At 48.4% G+C, this 21191-nt stretch overlaps 1 protein-coding gene across 1 annotated transcript in view; it reads right to left on the reverse strand.

The window, feature by feature from the left end:
* Positions 1-21191, reverse strand: part of LOC147665964 (interleukin-1 receptor type 2-like) — a 95226-nt gene that overhangs the window by 62703 nt on the left and 11332 nt on the right. Inside the window, exon 2 of the mRNA XM_086949374.1 lies at positions 19300-19374. Coding sequence (XP_086805500.1) covers positions 19300-19366 — 67 coding nt within the window. The 5' untranslated portion in view covers positions 19367-19374. The remainder of the gene's footprint in view (positions 1-19299; positions 19375-21191) is intronic.

Genomic DNA, 21191 nt, shown 5'->3' on the forward strand with positions numbered 1-21191 from the left:
CTCAGGAATTTATTTTCAACTTTTTGAATTTTATCATACTCATGATTAGTGTACCCCCAGATGACAGAGCCGTATTGGGCAACCGATAAGCATTTAGATTTGTAGACCTTAATAATGCTCTCCATGGGGCGAGCGCCGAGCTTTTTAGCAAAACCAAGCAGCCCAGCAGCCGCTCTTGCTACTGCGTTGCTTTTGGCCAAAAGCTGGGGGCCCCATTTGCCTTTTTCGTCAAAGATCACGTCCAGGTAGGGAAAAGATGGAACTCTCCTGACCTCCTTCCCTGAGCAAAAGAAAGTTTTAGTCTTTTTTTTCCTGCCTGCGGCTCCTGCTATCAATACATGGGATTTTTCTACGTTAGTTTTCATGTCCAGTGAGGACATGAAATCCCCAAAAGCTGACAATAGTTTGCTCAGTGCCACTCCAGATCGTGCTAAAAGGACGGCGTCATCCGCGTACAGGAGGACAGGAATCTTTATTTCTCCTGCACGCGGAATATCCATGTGGGACGCAGCCAAAACTGCCTCTAGACCATTTATATAAAGTGTAAAGAGAAGGGGTGCAAGGATGCATCCCTGCCTAACCCCTCTCCCTGAATCAAAGTGACAGGTACATCTCCCTTCTCTAGTCACTCTGACCGACGTCTTGAGGTCTCTATGTAACTCTGCCAAGTAACCCACTAGTGGGGCATCAAAGCCCATGGCCAAAAGGACCCCCCACAGCTTAGCCCTGTTGACCAGGTCAAAAGCTGAGGAGAGGTCCATAAAGGCCATGTACAGGGAGCCCCCCTTGGCTGCTACATACTTACTTATGATCAGTTCTAAATTCAGACACTGATCCAGGGTTCCCCTTTTTGCTCTGAAGCCGTATTGTGCATTCGATAAAATGCCCTTTTCTTCTAGAAGCTCGTCAATCTACCTAAGAGAACTCTTCCCAAAATCTTGACACTTGAGTCGATTAGGGAGATTGGCCTATAACAGGCTGGGTCTGTTCTTTGTCCCTTTTTAAAAATAGGTATTATGGTAGACTTCGACCAGCTACTAGGAAAAACAAAATCTCTTGTGGCATTAAAAATGTTGGTAAGAATTTTGGCGCTTAATTCAGGGGCACTCTTAAAAAAGTCAGCGGGAACCCCGTCGGGGCCTGGAGCCTTTTTAGAATGTGTGTTGCTGATAGCTTTTTTTACCTCTTCTATGCTAAAAGGAGAAATGGGGGGGACTGCTTGTGTGGATTGTAATCCGCAGCCTGAGGTATTATCAGGACAACTGTAAATATTACTGAAGTGTGTGACCCATTGATCATCCGGAATGGTGCAATCTGCTCTCTGCTTATCTGGATCGACAAAAAAGGGATGATTTATTATCGCCCAAAATTTTGAGCTGTCTCTCTGTATGTCGGGCGACAGCAAATCGTTCCAGGCCTCAGTTTTGATCTCTAATTTTCTCTTTCTGATAGCGTCGTTGTAGTTTTTCCTTAACAGCGCTATCTGTGCTTTATCTCTTGGCTCAGCTTTTAGAGCTTTTAGGAGAATTGAGTGGGCCTTTGAACAATCTATGTTAAACCATTTTTTGCCTCTACATGTCTGGCCCTTATTCCTTACTGTCAGATCCAGATCAATCTGGTTGCAGATAGTATTGAAAGCCTCTATCAAGATAGGAGACGGGTTATTTTTGTCTAGGCAGATTGCAACCTCACCCTCAACTTTAAGCAGGGTATCCTGTAAGAAAGTGATCGGGGTAGCTTGGTCCCACTTCAGCCTACGGTTCTGATCTCCCAGAACTAAGTTAGTCGCGCATAAGGCTGCGGCTTCTCTCTTTCCAAGAACTCCCTGGGATAAAATCTCTAAAATTACTGGGTTATGATCACTAAAAACTGAGGTTTCTACCTTATAGGTTGAGACCTCAGACAAAATACTAGACGACAAAAAGATATAATCTACTATTGTGCCAGAGTTGTTACCCACAAATGTCGGTACCCTCAAGTCTCTGTTACTACTAGAAAATTCATAAAGATTAAAAGTTGCTAAAAGTGATTCCAGTGCCTCCCCACGCGGTGAGTGTTCAAAGTGCGGAATACAGAGATAAGGGGGAAAATCTTCATATTCCTCACGGCAATCCCTGTCGCATGGGTGGATATTGTAGTCTCCCATGAGAATCACGTCAAAGCCGTGGGCACTATTTTCGCTGTGGGTGGACAAGAAATCCTCTAAGGTTACCAAATGCTCATTGAACAGTTGACTGACAGGAGAATTATAAAAATTAACTAATAAGATAGGCTGTGAGTTAAAAGTAGTTAGTTCAACTGCTAGTATATTTGTTGAGTTAAAGTTAATTCGTCTTGGCTTTCCCTGAACGTTTAAGGAAATATATATAGCCAAGCCTCCCTTTGCCCTTCCAGATGTGCTAGAAACAGCAGGTACAGAGAACTGGGAAAAGCCGTCTAGAGCAAATCCGTCGGACGTCTCCCAGGTCTCCTGGAATACAAGAATGTCATGAGAACTAACCATTTCCAGCCAGTTCTTATTACCAATTTTCGAACTAATACCAGCGATGTTCTAGCTCAGGATACTACACACCCTGTTATTTTTATTTTTTAGATCTAAATGTACAGGGGCAGGAAAAGAAACAGGTAAAAAATCCTCATTGTTAGTATCTTCTATAGGAGCGAGTCAATCATTCTGGTCCATGAAGGACAATGGGGCATAGCGGTTAAATAACTGGAGAGGTTCGACAAAAGAATTTTGCCGTGGTAGAAAGGGATATTGGGCTACAGAATTATGCCTTATATCCTGCCCTTGTCTGGGGTTGGAATCCCAGGGTCTATCCCACCCCAACGCTGGAGTCCTTGGGTACGTGACATTTTGTTGCTCCCCATAAAAAAACTTCAAAGTAAGAGGAACAACAGTGCCTTTTCTGCGTTGGGGGTGGAATAGATTGGCCAGGATATTAGGGAGAACGTCTTGGTTCGAGAGGGTCACAGCCACACAGTCCCCCTTGAACTTTTTCGGGCGGTTTCCCAACCAAGGGACCCTGGTCGCAGACGTGATGACATTTGCCAGATGATGTTTCCCCCCTGGGGCTAACCGCATATTCTTGGTTAGCCAGTGCAGAGCCTTGCTAGTAAGGGAGGTAGGGCTTTCGACTGTTCCCCCTTCCAGAGGGGGTACGTTTGCAAGCACCAGAACCACAGGGGTGGCTTCAACTAAAAATTGGTGGGGGATCGTTGTTTGAGTAGTTGCTGGGGGTGGTCCAGCAGAAGGGAGAACATCTGTTGGGATGGTAACCAAAAGAGGGCCCTCAGAGATGGTAGACAAAGGTATTAATGGCTGGGGCAATGGATTATCAACAGGTAACTGAATCCCTTCATTATCACGGAAGACTTCATTAATCACATCTCCCCTTATGTTGTTGGGCGCGATAGTGACTATCTTGGTGATATTTTCAACCCCGTCTACTACCTTAGTGCTTAAGCCACCCAACCTCTTGACCTCTGCATGCAATTTGTCTAATTTAGATATTAAGGGCTTAACAATGGCATTCATTTTATGCTCAAGAAAGTCAGAAATCCTTTCGAAAAAAGCATCCTCGAAGTTATGACTCTGATTATCCTCCATGACGTTTGCTTGTTTAGTCTTTGGAGTAGTGATCCTTTTCTTTCTTGCCCCTATACGCGGGCCACTCAGCTTTGGGGGAATCTTAGTGCATAAGCGTCTTGATCTTGTTGCACGCCCTTTTGGTGTCATCTCCTTGGGTGCAGCTTGTGCATGTGTCTCTTGATCAGAGTCAGTGTCAATATCAATACCACCCTCAGCCTGTGTGTGAGAAGTCTCAATATCCGTAACTGCATTATCTGGTGCACTGGTTACATCCAGGAGAATGGGGCCGCTAATTACATTCTCCTGGCTAGTTTCTTGCAAAATAGTGTCATCAATCATAGTAGAAGCAGTAGGTGACAAACAGCGAAGGTCTGGGGATTGGCTTAGACCAAGAGAGTCTCTCCTTTGCATATTGATTTTCCTGACTGTCTGGACAAAAAAATTATCAAGGGTCTTCTGTGGGGCTTCCCTAGTTTTCACAGGCATACTTGTCAATATACTCACAGCCAACGTTTTAGGACATTAAATACTTGGTATATAGTAAACGCAACGATATGGCTTACTTGAGTTCAGTCCTGTAGAGTTTCAGGCCCTGCCCTGCCTCCTCGTGCCGCTGAGGGCCGTAGAGGGCCCGCCCTTTGCCCGGGCTTCGCCCCGGGCGTCCCGCTCGCGTCCCGCAAAGCTGGTCCTGCGGCGCTTTTGTGCGCCTCCCCTGGCGCCCTCGCGGTGTCACAAACGTGCGCCGCCGCGTAGGCTGCCGGGAATCGTAGTCCCGGAGCGGCGGCGCGTCCAGACTTCAGGGAAGGTGACTCTCGGCGGTGGCGGCGTGGGCTGTATCGCCTGGCAAGCTGTGGCGTGTTGCGGCGTCTTCCAGGTAAGTTTAAATTAGTGTTCCAAGCTCCGCCGGTCCTGCGGCGCTTTTGTGCGCCTCCCCTGGCGCCCTCGCGGTGTCACAAATGTGCGCCGCCGCGTAGGCTGCCGGGAATCGTAGTCCCGGAGCGGCGGGCGTCCAGACTTCAGGGAAGGTGACTCTCGGCGGTGGCGGCGTGGGCTGTATCGCCTGGCAAGCTGTGGCGTGTTGCGGCGTCTTCCAGGTAAGTTTAAATTAGTGTCCCAAGCTCCGCCGGTCCTGCGGCGCTTTTGTGCGCCTCCCCTGGCGCCCTCGCGGTGTCACAAACGTGCGCCGCCGCGTAGGCTGCCGGGAATCGTAGTCCCGGAGCGGCGGCGCGTCCAGACTTCAGGGAAGGTGACTCTCGGCGGTGGCGGCGTGGGCTGTATCGCCTGGCAAGCTGTGGCGTGTTGCGGCGTCTTCCAGGTAAGTTTAAATTAGTGTCCCAAGCTCCGCCGATCCTGCGGCGCTTTTGTGCGCCTCCCCTGGCGCCCTCGCGGTGTCACAAACGTGCGCCGCCGCGTAGGCTGCCGGGAATCGTAGTCCCGGAGCGGCGGCGCGTCCAGACTTCAGGGAAGGTGACTCTCGGCGGTGGCGGCGTGGGCTGTATCGCCTGGCAAGCTGTGGCGTGTTGCGGCGTCTTCCAGGTAAGTTTAAATTAGTGTCCCAAGCTCCGCCGGTCCTGCGGCGCTTTTGTGCGCCTCCCCTGGCGCCCTCGCGGTGTCACAAACGTGCGCCGCCGCGTAGACTGCCGGGAATCGTAGTCCCGGAGCGGCGGCGCGTCCAGACTTCAGGGAAGGTGACTCTCGGCGGTGGCGGCGTGGGCTGTATCGCCTGGCAAGCTGTGGCGTGCTGCGGCGTCTTCCAGGTAAGTTTAAATTAGTGTCCCCTAACAGTAGATTAATCTAATTTTTAATTAATAAAGTAACACCAACCTCAAAATCATAAAATATAAAATTTCACGACTAGTTCAATTAATGATGTAGCTGTTGCCAAAATCAAATAGTCACATTTGTAAAGTGTAAAAAGTAGGTCCATGTCTTAGAAAAATGTTCCCCCCACCCTTTTTTCACATAGATTCTCTTTGACATATGCCATATAAATCTTGGTGAGCCACACCTCTGGAGGTTCACTCACTTTCCGATAAGTTGTGATCAAGGAGCAAGCTATTAAAATCGATATGAACCACAAGGTTCAGACATCTCTTGGTCTTAACCCCAAATGCCGGGAGCTAGCCAAAGAAAATCGATCTTGCATCCTGTAAAATAAAAACTCCAAGCAAATTTTGAATAAATGTTATAACCTTATCCGAAACTTCCTTTAACCTCTGCCAAACCCAAATCAGATGGACCCAAGTTCCAAGTTTGAGACATTTAGGACAGTTATTGGTAATACTTGTGTTACACGTATGTAGTTGTACAGGAGTATAGTATACCAGCCATTGTGCATAGTGCATTTGCTTAAAACTGGGTCCTTTGAACCCGGTGCAATTAAGGGAGGATATTTCTTCCCATTCTTCCTGGATCAAATTTATACCAGTTTCTTTTTGCTCTGAACAGCTATTTGAAGTTATTTTGGCAACTCGGCAGCCTCCGCACCCACTGACCTAACGTCCTAGAACTTTTTGATGGTTTGACCAAATCCCCAACTGCCCCCTTCGAAGCTTAAATATGTGCGGGAGTATATTTGTGCAATGTACTGCGAATTTGCAAACAGGAACATTTCGTCTAATCTCCTGAAGATGGCAGTTTTTAATTTTAAAATTTTTCCTGGAGATTAGTTTGCTGCTAATGAACCAATCCTCTAATTTCCCAAGATCAGTTTCTTCCCCATCTTCCTATTTCCCCTTGAAGATCTTGAGGGTGTATCAATTTGAATGGAGTTGCTGTGTAGAGCACTGGGATTTTGACCATAGTGCAGTATCTAATTTGGGAATTCAGATAAGGAGAATAAGGTGATGAAGAGAGGCAAAATTACCGATTTTCAATTCCTTCTACGAAAAATTTGTCAAATAAATTGGAACCAGCTGTGTTATAAAATCTGGCATTTGTTATTAAGAAAGCTGCAATATAATATTTCTATCAGTCTGGAAGAGTGGCCATCATTCTTCCCAAAGTTTTTTAACTCAGGATAACAATACGAGACACAAAGGTGAAAAAGAATATCCACACCTCTGCCAGAATCATGTTTTTGAGGATGGAGTGGGTGAAAAAAGGGCAACTGAGATACATTTTAACAGCAATAGTGTTAGTTAAAAAGATAGAACATTCTTGGATTTAACAGTGGTAGACGTTAATTCCAGTTAATTGACCTCTGAATTAATTTTATGGAAAAGTGTATTAGTTAAGCAGTATTGAATTGGTGTAAGCAAAGATTTTAAAAGAGGCGATATATGTATTTTAACCATGCTACTCTCCCTATAATTGAGATTAGTAATCCCACATGTCAAGCATATACCTAATCTCATGGATAAGGTGGGTATAATTTAGTTTATATAAATCTTCATACATTCCAGAAACCCTTATCCCTAGGTACCTCAGGCCTCGAAAAATCTACTCACCCACACGCAGTTGCGAGTCAGATTTTATCAGGTTGAGCTATTTTATCACCTACTAGTCCCATCTGGTGAGTGAATATAATCTGGAAAAGAACAGGAGTTCTGCTCATTCGGAAAGTGAATGAGCAATAAAGAGGGCTTTAGATCTTGGTTTTTGTCTTGACACATTTGCGGCTTGTTCAAGGAAAGAGGTCAAATGTCAATTTGTCTTTTTATCAATTGCTGCATGGAAAACGGAGTTATTTTTCTTTTTGTTATTACAATGTAAAAATCATTGTGAAACAAAAAACAACAGGATGTCAGTTTTTTCCCGAAAACATAACTTTTAAATAGCTTGTAAATGAATAGCTCAAATATTTCAAAATATATCAGGAATTACAGGAGCATATTTTTTGTAATTGAGAGGTGTGATGCAAACAAAGATTTAAATAGGAGCAAAATAAATCAGAACACTTTACTTGGTGATGTACAAATAACAAATATTTACAGAAACTCATTTCCAAACATTATTGTTTGCACACTATGTAGTTTTATCAGTAAAACTGCATGTCCGTGGGAAATTTTGTGGCCATTTAAATATAAATCTGCTGATTTCAAATGATAGCTTGCTACCACTTCATGCGTTAGTTATGTACTTATTAAAAATTATAGCTTTTAAACATGATTTGAAAGACATGCCTGCTCGCCCTGATGCCAATGCTGTTAAAAAACTAAGAGGCAAGTCGGGTGTCTTGTATCCTATATGTGGCTAGATCTGTATTATATATGGAGCAAAGGTTTGGTTTATTAAATCAAACAAAGGAATTTGTTGACCTTGTATATTTGAAGGTACTCTCATATGAGATAATAAAGAAAATGGTGGCTCAGTAAATTAAAATGTTATTAATTTCTTATAATGAATTGTCTGTAAAACTTGGGTAGTGATTTAATATCAGTATTAAAAATAGGAATTTCCAATGTATTAGTGTTAACCTTCTATCCAGCAATCGGAGTCAAGAATGACAGTGTATCAAAAGGTTAATTAATTACATTACAACAGATTGAAAATATAGTACCAGATCATCGGTGTACAGTTTCAAGTTAGGAGCACCTGAGATTGCCACCTTGGTTGTCTCCATTTTTCTCAAGGCACAAACTAAAAGTTCTATGAAAATCTCAAATAACAAGGGTGAGAGGGCGACAACCCTGTCTTTTATTTCTGTTGGTGTTTATGCAAGCAGTCACTCTTCTGTTCAGCACCAGAGCCACAATAGATCCCTCACACATACTGGCTGTTGACCTGGTTGGGTACTCCCAAAATATCCATCATTTTAAACAGATATTCCTAGTTCACCAAGTCAAATGCCTTCTCGGCATCCACAAATAGAACTGTTGCATGAACATTATTTGTGGTAAAATAATAAATGGCTTCCACTAAGAACTGCATGTTAGTATATAATTGATGAGCTGGGATAAACTTATTTTGATCCCTGCTACTCAATTTGAGAATTACCGATGCTATTCTTGCCGTTAACATTTTCATACAGATTTTATGTTTTTAATTTATCAGGGTTAATGGGCTAAAAGCTGGTACGTCTTCTAAGTTTTAACTTAAGAGAACAGCCTTGGCCGCAAATCTAGTGGGGTGAAAATGAATATCCACACCTCTGCCAGAATCCTGTTTTTGGGAATGGACTGGGTGAGAAAAGGGCAAGTGAGACAAATTTGACAGCAATAGTGTTAGTTAAAAAGAGAGAGACATGTTTCTGTAGTCCAAATAAATTAAAGATGCAGTTCTAGGAATACATCCAGTGAAGAAGCAGTTTTATTGACAAAAAATGTAGTGTTCCAAAGGCCAAGTGCAAACTATGTGGGAAACTAATATGGAATTGGTCGAATCTGACTTGAAGAAAAAGGGTCATCCCTGGTCTGGCTGGTGACCTGGAGATCTCCTTAACTCTTACTAGCAAGTCACCTACATTGAACAAAAGTGACATTCTCAATTTTCGATTCACATTTACAATGATGCATTGGACACTGAAGATAACCCTGGTCTCTAATTTAAGAGACTGTTGATACATGCCAGGACTGCAGCAATCTCCTGGGCTCTGCTGACACTTTTATCCTCTGCTGAGCACTGCTCAACACTGATGTTCCAAGTCCACAGTGAAAACCTTCTCTGACTATTGAATCTATGAGATCCATGGGTTATTTTAATTATTAATGCAGAAGTATTTGGGAAAACAGTAACCCTGCCGTCTGCAGTCTGAGGTTTAAACCCCTCTTGCAATCTCTGCTCGCTGAATATCTCATCCCATTTTAGGAGGCATAAGTTTGGAGGGCAGTATGGAGAGGAGATACTGTTCTGTGAAGAGCTGCAGTGTATAAAGTCAGCTACTGCGAGGTTGCTGTGGCCCTGTAGAGCAGGCCGCTCCCGCTTCTTGTGGATTCTGTCTCTTTGTGAAGGTCAGACTTTCATCTATGTCCCTTGCGTTGATGGGACTGGCATGGCTGGGATTTTACGCAACTGTGAACCTACTTGTGCCGAAGCGCTACAGGTATGGGGAGACTGTCGAGTGGGCATGCAGAAGGAGCCAGCCTAGTGCTTTTCCAGTCTTGATTTGAGGAGATGGTGACTGCCTGTCAGGAGGGTAGGTCTTTGGGTGGGCTGCAGGACCAGCATTGCCCCCCTCACCTTCCTCAGGGCACAGGACAGCCTCACTGGTGGTTATAGACAGAGGACTAGACACTTGTTGTTTATTGGATGCAGTGACTGGTCATGAGGTTTAGTCGTTTTAGCCAGCCTACAAGGTCTCCTCCTCTCCCCTGGAAGGAGCGATGATTCAGCCGGGGGGCACAAGCCCTCATTGAGGTGAGGGTGATGAAATCCCCCCTTCCCTTGTATTAGCTGCTGAAAGTGACAGAGGGTAGTCGAGGACCTGTGTGACTGAGGTTTTTGCTCTTGTATTGCTGCTGCAGCACTGAAAAGAAAGAGAAGTACTTGTTATGCTTGTGGCCATCAGCCCTGCCAGGTGTTACTTCCTCTGGCCACTCTAGGAGACCAGGACCTGTCATGCTGCAGGATCATTCCTCCTCCAACTTTCCATGCCCATCAGTACCAGGAACACAGAGGCCACTAGCTGCTGCTGAAGCTCTGCACACCACAACTCCATTATGTAGCCTATGGCTTCTTTTCTGTGGCAAAGGATGGTCAGGACACCTTGCCACATTCCATCAACATCCCCAGACAAGGAGTTACTTGTACAGGGGTTGGACCTAGGCAGAACTTCAGGTTTTCTGAAGAAAACTCCATAGAAATGTGCCTTTGCCCAAAGTTTAGGGGAACATATTTGAGGGCTCTATCCCATTTCATAATATAACCATTCCAGAAGACGTCACTTATTCTCAACATTGGTTAAGATGTTGTGGAGTGTCTACATGCAAGGATATTTAGCATCGATGTAGGGGAAACTAGGAGCCACTCTGAAGGACTCTGCTGGGTTCAGGGATTCTTGCGTTGACTGATATCACAATGAAAAGACGAACCCTAGAGGTCTTTACTCCCTGTCAACATGGACCTAAATGACTGGCTCTTTCAAGGGTGATAATACTGGAGACCTTTCATGATGGTTGCCAAAGAAGGGTGCTATTGTCATGAATATATTATCAAAAGACAGCGGACACTTAATGAAGTAATCTCAATGTACATGAGCGCAATGGCAATATATTGGTTCATAGTGACATTGGAGAGAGAAGGAAGCAAATACACCTCTGATTAGTTTTTTTTTGTTTTTTAAATATTTTTATTCACATTTTTCACAAGTTAAACACAACCCCCCTCCCCCCTTGAGACCAGGACCCCGAATCTGTTACAATCATTAATATAAGACATGTTATCATACACTTTGACACAATACTACTAAGACAGAAGAGAAAGTAAAGGCATATCTTAATACTTTAGACATTTCGTCAATTGTAAAGCAAAGAAAAGAAAAGACAAAAGAGAAACAACAACAACAAAAAGAAAAAAACTGAAAAATTAGAGCTATAACACAGGATATTGATGATTCCAATCAATGATCTTGAATCCAGTTTAACAGAGGTTCCCAAATTTTCATACCCCTTCTTCGTGCATTACGCCCTTTATTTTTATATATAGCCACCTTGAGGCTACATGTCGCAAGTAATCTAGCCCTCCTTTGCTAAAATGACGGTGGCATCAGGTCCAGCCATGATGACGCTATACACAAACAAAAAATAGCCATTGCCACAAAAATCAGCCCATGTAAATGTTTTGGTTGAGCATTGCTAGTTGTGCCCAACATAACCTCTTCAGTTGTAATATTCACCCTAATTTAGAATATGTGAGATAGAAAACCAGAGACTTCCGCTAGCAGATTTGTACGTTACATGAGGCAAACATATGGGCAATATCTGCTTCGGGTAATGCACAGCGTGGGCATGTAGTTCCTTTCCCCGTCCCCCATTTTGCTATTTTATATGAGGTGTAGTATAGTGAGAAGAAGGTTTTATAGAATTGCGCCTGTAGTTTTATAGACATCCCCGTCCCCCATTTTGAAATTTTATATGGGGTGTAGTATAGTGAGAAGAAGGTTTTATAGAATTGCACCTGTAGTTTTATAGACATCAAGCAAGTGCGCAAGGGGGGCGTGGCTTGCACGCCGAGGGTGATGGCGGCGTGAGCCCAGAGCTTCGCGTCCGTTCCCCACATTAATCCTGCCTGACGCCGCGAGAAGCCCAGCACGGCTCGGGTTACGAAGTGCTCTGGACGCAGAAGCCAGAGGAGCGTGTGCGGAGCTGATGAGAATCTTCCGAGGGTGCTGCTTTCCTGAGAACGGACGCTGTATTTCGAGGCCGCCGACGGCGAGGAGATGAAGCGCCCAAAATGACGGCGGCGACCGAGAGCTGAGCGCGCCTCGTCGCTCGGACCAAGTGCCTGCGCCCGGCAGTGAAACTGGGACCTGTCGGAACCCGGAGACCCTGCGAGGTCCCTGCCAGCGACTCTCTGAAGTAGCGGGCCTGCCGCGAGAGAAAAGCCCGGAACGGCTGGGGAGACGGAAGAGTGCTGCCCGAGGGAAAGTGCCCGATCCGACCCCTCCCCCCCCGGGAACAAACGGTGAGCGGGGGCGCCGGGCTGCCCACAGGCAGTGGTGGGTCGTGCAAGAGCGGCAGAAGGCCTGATGTGACCTGGCCCACTCCCATAGCCGGGAGCAAGAAGACAGAGGGGACGTCCAGGCGCATTGGCTGGGGCTCCAGCCACTCCACATCCAGCGAAACGGCACCGGCTGGCCTCGGAACGGCGAGGGGGGGCTAGGCTTACCCTGCTGGCACAATTGGTTATAGCCGATGGAGGTGACCCCGGAGACCTGAGGAGAGCGGACAAAGAGACCTCGCTGCTGCCGGTTGGGGGCGGCAACCACGCGCCTCCGCTTACCCTGACCCTGGACGGCGGCGCTTACATTTGCGGTAGGACGCACTAGTGGTGAAGGTACATCGTCTGCTGGAAGTGCTTGCGGAACGACGGAGAGCCTGAGAGGCGGCTAGCTCCTGGGCAGAGCCTCGGGGAGGCACGTTGTACGCCATGGGGAAACCGAGAGGCAAACAGGAAGGAGCCGCGACCTCGGAAACGGCGGAGAGCGACACTGGGGAGCCCACTGACCTGCAGCGGCTGCAGGATCGCATCCTGGAGGCCATAACGACCACGAGAGAGACGCTGCACAATGACATCGCACAAGTGGCGTCGGGACTTGGCCTGCTTCGAGCTGATCACGACAAGCTGAAAGATAGAGTAAAGGAGGCCGAGATCGTCCTGAAGGACCTGACTCCTGCCCATAAAACTTTGGAGAGCAAACTCACGGAGGCTCTTGACCGAATCCAGACCTTGGAAAGGCGCGCTGAAGATGCGGAAAACAGAAGCCGACGCAGTAACGTGCGAATAGTAGGTGTTCCGGAAAGTGAAGGGGGGACTGACATGGTAGCCTTCCTTGATAATTGGCTCAAGACTGAAGTGGCACCTGAGGGCCTGTCGCCCTTCTTCACCTTGGAGAGAGCGCATCGGGTCCCGTCCGGACCGCCCAAACCTGGCCTACCACCGAGACCGATAGTGGCCAAACTGCTGCACTACAAGGACAGGGATCTGCTGCTGCAAAGAGCCCGGGACGCTGGCCCATTTCAAATCGCGAACAGCAAAGTCACGTTGTTTCCAGACTTTACATTTGAAATGCAAAGACTAAGAGCCTCCTTTCTAACGATCAAGAGGGAGCTGCGGACTGAGGGTATTCCATACTCCCTGCTATTTCCGGCCAGACTCCGGATAGTGGTTAATGAAAAAACACTGTTTTTTAACTTGGCCGCAGATGCTTGGGACTGGTGGGAAACCTACAAGGCGGGAACGGACGGAGCTAAGATCCGTGAGGAACGGGAAAAAGAACGGGATCTTGCACCAGCGGGCCTACGGAAATCGCAAAGACTGCGCAGGCGGCGACATGGCACAAAGAAACCGACCGCCTCGCAAACCGAGGCTGAGCGCAAGGCGGCGCTGCAAGCGGTGGAGACGATGGCGAGAGCGGCGGACTCCCAGTCCAAGCGAGGTACGGACACCGAGACACATACATCGGCCTCGGGCTCGGAATCGGACCTGTCTGGGATTCATGACACCAAAGGCCCATCGGTGACGCCACAGACATCAGAAGAAATCCTGAACATTTGACTTTCAACTGATGGGCAAAGGGATGGGAAATTGAGAGGTCTCTTCTGTCTGGCGAGTATGCTGAAACAGGAGCTGGACGCTGGGCGAATGGCTAAGTACTGTTATGAGAAATGGGGGGGTGGATGCAGGGGTGGGTCATGTGGCTCCCGCCTGGGCGAAGCCTTGCTCCGTTAGCCCTTACGGCACCCACGGCTGCGGCCGTGTATTAGTCACCTGAGTTTTCGAGCACGGGAGTTTGGATGGGGTCTGGTATCTCGATATTGGGGCCTGTTCTGGTGGAGGTGGAGGGACACACAGTTGGGGACTGTTGGGGGGGCGGGGGGGGTTTGCAGACACCGACCCCGAAATGTTTAGGGGCTGGTCAGTTGGGAGTACACGTTTGGGGTTGGGTAGGGTCCATCATCCGCAGGGGAGTGAAAAGGGAGGGGAGGCAGTACCTTGGACTACGAGACAATGGCTAACACAAATGTATTGAAATGCATAACCTGGAACGTGCGGGGCCTTCACACGATGCACCGCAGACATAAAGTGCATGCCTACCTATTGCGGAGAGGGATACACATTGCACTATTGCAAGAGACACACATTACAAAGCAGGAAGGGGTAGCGCTGCAGAGGAGATGGAGGGGACAGGTCTTCCATACTGCTTACTCGGCTTACGCCAGGGGAGCTCTGATTTGGATAAGAGCAGGTACACCTTTTCAACTGACACGACAGCTGATAGATCCAGAGGGGAGGTATGTAGTGGTGGAAGGCAAGCTACGAGGCAAGGATATTGTCCTATGCAGTGTGTATGCCCCGAATGTGGAACAACTGGCTTTTTATGCAGGTCTATCTGGGACACTGGCGCGTTTCCTAGTGGGCCCTATATTCATGGGAGGGGACTTCAACTCTGTAGCGGAAGTGCATTTAGATAGATCACACCCACCCCTGGGGGACTCCCCGGTGCACCAAATCGCCAACGGTAGGCGGGAATGGCAGGAGAGCTGGGGATTGACCGATGCATGGCGGGCGCAACATCCAACCGAGCGGGATTATTCGTTCTTCTCCGGGTTACATGATCTCCACGTCAGACTGGATGCGATTTTATGCTCGCGGGAAGTGCTGCCATCCGTCGCCTGGTCTGAATACCTGACAAGGACTATTTCGGACCATAATCCGCTCCTGGTTCATTTAGACTGGGCGACTGAAAAGCCCAGGGTGCCAACCTGGAAGCTCCGGCCGGAAACTCTGGAGGATCCGCTCCTCGGAGCGGCTCTGGAGGAGGGACTGACACAGTACTTTGCTATCAATGAGGGGTCCACGAACTCCAGGGCAACGGAGTGGGACGCCTTTAAAGTGGTGGTGAGGGGACAGTGTATAACACAGTATGTAGGCAGGAGAAGGGTGTTGCTGACGGACCTGGAGAGGGCGGATACGAAATTGAGAGATGCAGAGAGGGAACGGCCTGGCCGTCCGGAGCTCCAAGAGACGGTTAGCGCAGCTAGAGAAGCAGTGGCGGCGGAGGTGGAACGGCTTCGGGCTTTCGACCACCGGGCGTATGCGCTGCGATCGCATGTGGAGGGTGATAAATTGAGCACTCTGCTGGCGTGGCTTGCGGACCCCGCGAAACGGTGCTCCCCCATTTTGCATATCGCAGACGAGGAGGGACGCCTATCCTACACCCAATCGGCCATAGTGGACGGCTTTCAAAAATACTACGAGAACCTTTATAGGAGTGCCCAGAGCGACCGGGGGGAGGAGGCGGCGGCCTTCCTCGATGGCCTTACCCTGCCGCGGTTAGATGACGAGCCAGCGAAGGATTTGGGGAGAGACATCGCCATAGGGGAGATTAGGGGCGCTATCAAGACCATGGCCCAGAATAAGACGCCGGGGATAGATGGATTGCCCATTGAATTCTATAGCAGGTATATAGACGCCGTGGCGCCGCGGCTCTTGGCCGTTTACAAGGAGGCAGGAACTGCAGGTCGGCTTCCCCAATCGATGCGAGAAGCGATAGTGATCCCAATACTGAAACCTGGCAGGGAGAGTAGTGCCCCTGTGTCTTATAGACCGCTCTCCATGCTAACTGCGGATTATAAAATCTTAAGCTCTATTTTAGCGGCGAGGCTCTTGTCGCACATGCCCACCCTGATACATGAAGATCAGAACAGCTTTATTCCTGCCCGGAACACGACGCTTAATATCAGGCGGCTCGTCCGCCTCATGGAAGACTCGCAGGAAGGAGACGGAACCCCATTAGCCCTCTCGGTAGACATCGAAAAAGCGTTCGATAGTCTAGAGTGGGACTATTTATACATGGTCATGGAAAGCTTCGGGTTAGGGGTTATATCCGATGGACAAAGGTGCTTTATGCAGCAGCGGTAGCGAGAGTGCGGGTTGGAACCTTGGTCTCCCACCAATACCCGGTGGAGAGAGGCACCCGACAGGGCTGCTCCCTGTCCCCCCTATTGTTTGCCCTGGCGATCGAACCACTGGCGGCAGAGGCCCGGATTGGGCGGTATTTCTTAGGTGTGCAGGCTAGAGATGGGCGACAGTTCATCTCGCTATACGCCGATGACCTCCTGCTGTTTCTTGAAAACGACTCAGCGGAGCTCGACGGTGCGGAAGAGCTGCTAGAACAATTTGGGAGGCTTTCGGGATTGAAAGTCAACTGGGCCAAGACGAGCCTTTTCCCATTGCGGAAGGGCGCCGCCCAGCCGGAACATCGACCACTGCTTGCTTGGGAACCGACTTGCCTCCGTTACCTTGGCGTCCATATATATCACTCGGCAGCTGCTTTGTTTGAGGGCAACGTAGAGAGATGCATACGAGGACTGAAGGGCAGTATGGCCTTTTGGGCCACGCTTCCACTGTCTATTGCTGGGAGGATAGCCCTCCTGAAGATGGTGGCATTGCCGAGGCTATTGTACTACTTCCGGACGCTCCCGATCTGGATTCTCAATTCCTTTTTCCGACATCTTAGAACCCAGATAACCACATTCCTGTGGGGGGCGGGCAGATGCAGAGTAGCATTGGCGACGCTCACCCGCCCGAAAGATGAGGGCGGACTGGCAGTCCCAGATTACGAGCTCTACTATCTCGCTGCCCAGCTGCAAGTGTTCACGCAGGAAGTGGCGCGAGTTTACCGGGGCCCTGAGGACGGGCGCCTGCGGGACACGCCACGGCACATACTGGCCTACATTGCTCTACGACAGAAACTTGCTGTTCGGGACTTGACCCTTGAGCAGAACACATTTCGGCAGTGTTGGAATCGGGCGCAAAAGCGAGCGGGAGTAAAGCACCCCTATGCCCCGGAGATGCCGCTGGGCATGCTGACAGCACTGCCGCACGGGCGATTGGTCCCGCTTGCAGCAATGGGAGGAAGCGGGGATAAAGGTAGTGGGAGATCTCTTTGAAAACGGGGAGCTCCTTCCGTTTCTAGCCCTTCAGGAATGCTTCGACCTCCCGCGAGGGGGTTACCTCCTTCATGCAGCGGTGAAAAGGGCGATCCAGAAGCACTGGGGAATGGGACTGGCGGAACCTGAAACGGCTATGGCTTGCCAGTACACCATGATGGTAGCGGGAACGGTAAAGGCGGTGACTTGCTTATATGACAGGATGCTCCGTGAACATTTGCTGCCCCTGGGGACATTAAAACTTAAATGGGAGGCTGACTTGGGCAGGGCCATACCTGATACGACGTGGGCACAGTTAGTACGTCGGGCGCGCAATAGCACAAGGAACGCGAGATTCCAAATTATCAACTATTATATATTACATAGAGCGTACATGACCCCCGGGAGGATTCGGAAATACTTTGGCGCGACTGACGCGGTGTGCCTCCGGTGTACGGCAGAAGGGGCTGAGCTGGTACACATGTTATGGTCTTGCCCGGCCCTCGGGGACTACTGGCAGGCCATAGGGGAGACCTTGAATGAGGTGACGGATCGGACAGTAGACTTTGACCCAGCGGCGGGCCTCCTGCATTGGTTTCCACACACCCCCAAAAACAAGCTCTCAAGCAAATTTATAGATATGGGTTTGATGATAGCCAAGCGAGAGATAACTAGGAACTGGAAGGCAAGAACGGGCCCAACACACAGGAGGTGGTACAACGATTTTCTGAAATGGGCGGCTTGCGATAGCACATATAGGTACCAAATGTCGCGCAGGACCGCTAACACGAGGGCGCTGGAACAGGCAACGGCATGGGAGATGCTAGTGCAGAACCTCAGGGATAGTGGGTTGGAAGAGGAACTGGAGGTCCTTAGCGCAGACGGGGGCAACATTTCACAGTAATCGGGAGGGGAGAGAGCCAGTAGACGGAGATAACTGACGACCAAGCCTAGATATACATATCAAGTGACCCTTGGGCGGATGGTGGGGGGGGAGGGATGGAGGGGGGGATGTTTTCATCGAGGGTGGGGGGGGAGTTATAGGGGAGTTTTATAGTTTACTTAGAAGAAGATGTAAAAGTAGAAACACACACCTTACTGCGTGACGCTATTCCTGCAACATTGATACCGGGCACATTGGAGCTGGGAACTTGTCGCCGCCCGTCCTTTGGGATGTGGGCCCATAGGCTGTGTGCATTGGGAAATGGACTACTGGACGACAGCGACCTGCGTAATACTGTATGTAATTGAATATTGGCCTGAGTATTGTGTGTCTACAATAAAAATTACTTTAAAAAAAAAAAATCAAGCAAGTGCGCGACAATTCATATGCATAAGGGGGAATTTGGGGAGATACCCCTAGTTTAGTCTGCCATGCTACCCCATGTTTAGCAATGGGGTAGCATGATCATAGGGACACCTGAAGGGTAATGGACTGGCTCGTGTGGAGGGTGTGGCACCGTGCAAAGGATAAGAAAGGGATACTCACATGCGTCCCAGCCGGGAGCCCAAGTGTTAGGTGGGGGTGCCACACCCTCCACACGAATCGGTCCATTACCCTTCAGGTGTCCCTACAATCCTAGGTCTTGAAGAGACCCTACACAGCACACAGGGTCGAAACGCCGTTGACAAATTGCATAAACAAACCATTGTTCAACAGCACTGATCACTGTATCTAGCGCCGTATACTGTACATATATATGTAAATGGTTGTTTATATGAAGCATTGGAAACCTTGTATATATTTCACATATAAGTCACTAATTTTCTAGGTTCCGTTTTTCACTGGGACACCTTTCACTCAGAACTATATGTTCAAATGTATTACTTTGTAACAGTATTTATTTCAAGGATTATATAAATATTTTTGATTCAAAAACAAATCAGAGGTGTATTTGCTTCTTTCTCTCTCCAATATCACTATAACCCGATATATTTCCATGGTGCTCATATACATTGAGATTACTTCATTAAGTGTCCACAGGAGCCTCTGTCTTTTGATAATAAGTTTATTACCCTGGTTCTGCGTGAGTATGGTTCCCTTGTTCTTGTCCTACTATTGTCATGAATATAGCAATTGAAAGTGGGAGAGACACCCAAATCATATTTAAGAATCCTTTTTGTTTGCCACCCAAATATTTTTTGTGCAGACCCCCGTCCTAGATCGCCCCTTACCTGAGCCACTGGAGTGAGTGCCGCTGCAAGCTGCCAGCAGGAGCATCAGCCAAAGAGAGCGAAGCATCGTGTAGCCTAGAAGAAAGGGAAGACACAGTTAGGCAAGGCTCGGTATTTGGAGGATTATTGGCAGCTTCTGCTCTGTTCTTGCCCACTACTCAAGAGTGAGGTTTACAGCTTGGCGTATGCCAATTACATAGAATAGACACTGATGCAAGTGCCACCTGGCATATGAAACCTGCCCAATTCCCTAATCAACCTACTATCCGAATGTCGTTCTGTTTTCACACCACTATTATTCACCCATGTCTGCCTCTGGTTCAGTTTTTAAATTGTGAGACCTTTTGTTACCTTACATGTGGCTTAGATGTCCCGCATTGCTTACCATTGGTTGGCTTCATTGTCACTCTTATTTGTTTGCTACTTATTCATTGGTTTATGTAGGCTTCCTTCCTCTTCGTGTGTTTGTCCCTTCCCTGAGCCTGCACGCATTATTTGTGTCCTTCCACTGTTCATTGTTTCTGGGGTTACCTTTTTCTTTTTATTTAAACACTCTACAAGTGTGTATGTTTTTAAGCTGTCTCCCTCGTGTACTTCTTCCACTCTATTTTCTACTCCAGTCCTTCCTACCCACCCACCATCTGTTGTCCGTATGGTTGAACCAGACCCTAAGCCCAACCCTCCATTGTCCCAGTACTTACCCCAGGCCCTTCTGCCCACCTATCATTGTCCTGGTGCTTGCCCTGCCCACTCTCCACTGTCTGCGTGCTTTCCCCAGCCCCTCCCGCCCACCCTCTGTTGTCTGTCTGCTTACCCTGCCTCTTCCACACACCATCCTTTGACTGTCTGCTTACCCAAAGCCCCTCCCACTCACCCTCTGTTGTTCATGTGCTCCCCATCTCCTCTCTGCTGTCTTCTCCCCCACCTGCGTCCATCCCTCTCACTCTCCCTCCCTCCATTTTGCCTTGGAGAAGCACACAGATGCAAAAAACAGTGCTCTGACGGGACCAGTGCTAATGCACTTTTTTAAAAAGCACATAAGCACTGGCCACGTCATAACAATTATTTTTTAGGTCTCGCTGAGTCAGTGCATGCGCTGCTCTGCAAGACATTTTGTAAGCCAGTTTTAAAAGTGCTACCTAAGGCTTGGCCCCCAGCCTGCGATTAAGCGCACAATGACGAGCAGAGGCTTTCCTCTCTATCGTCATGGTGCGCGCACATCGCACACCACTCGCCAGCCTACTTTCACTTTTCCCATTGTGGGCGCGCATCACTCGCGTCCACGCGCACCACTCGCGGCCATCAAAACAGATATGAGCCCTCACTCGCCCCTCAATCTGCTCACCTCTGAACAGCCCCTCTAACTCCAGAAAGTCCTACATGCTCAAATAGGCGCACAACTCCTCGGTGTCCCAGTGCCGTGGTTCAGGCACAGACGCCTGGTTCCCGCTGACTGTGCGGCTCTTCTCCGGCGTTCGATATAAACCACATTCGTATTGCGGATCAAGCGGGCTTCTTGATCTTTTCATGGCGGACTCTGGTTCTCAGTAAACTTCCTACGCAGGTCTTGTTGTGCAGCACTGTCTGCGCGTTAAAGACTTCCAAAAACCTACATACGCCGACTGTTAGCTCTTCTGGATGTCGAAGTACTATCATTCCCAGTCCCTGTATCCCTAGTATATGGTTGCACCCGCCCGCTGCTCCCACGACCCATCCGTAACATCATAACACTATCCATTATTGATATTTTGATGTTTGTATTGTCCGTGGTGCATGACAGCAAAGATCTAATCTAGGCTGCAAATCTGGATACTCGCTCTGCACGTGGAACTTGTACTATAGAAGGTAACAAGGGATTGGAGAAATGGCCAAACCTCAGCCAATCCTTGTGC

The sequence above is a fragment of the Lissotriton vulgaris genome, unplaced genomic scaffold (genome assembly GCF_964263255.1).
Source record: "Lissotriton vulgaris unplaced genomic scaffold, aLisVul1.2 SCAFFOLD_1529, whole genome shotgun sequence".
NCBI lineage: Eukaryota > Metazoa > Chordata > Amphibia > Caudata > Salamandridae > Lissotriton > Lissotriton vulgaris.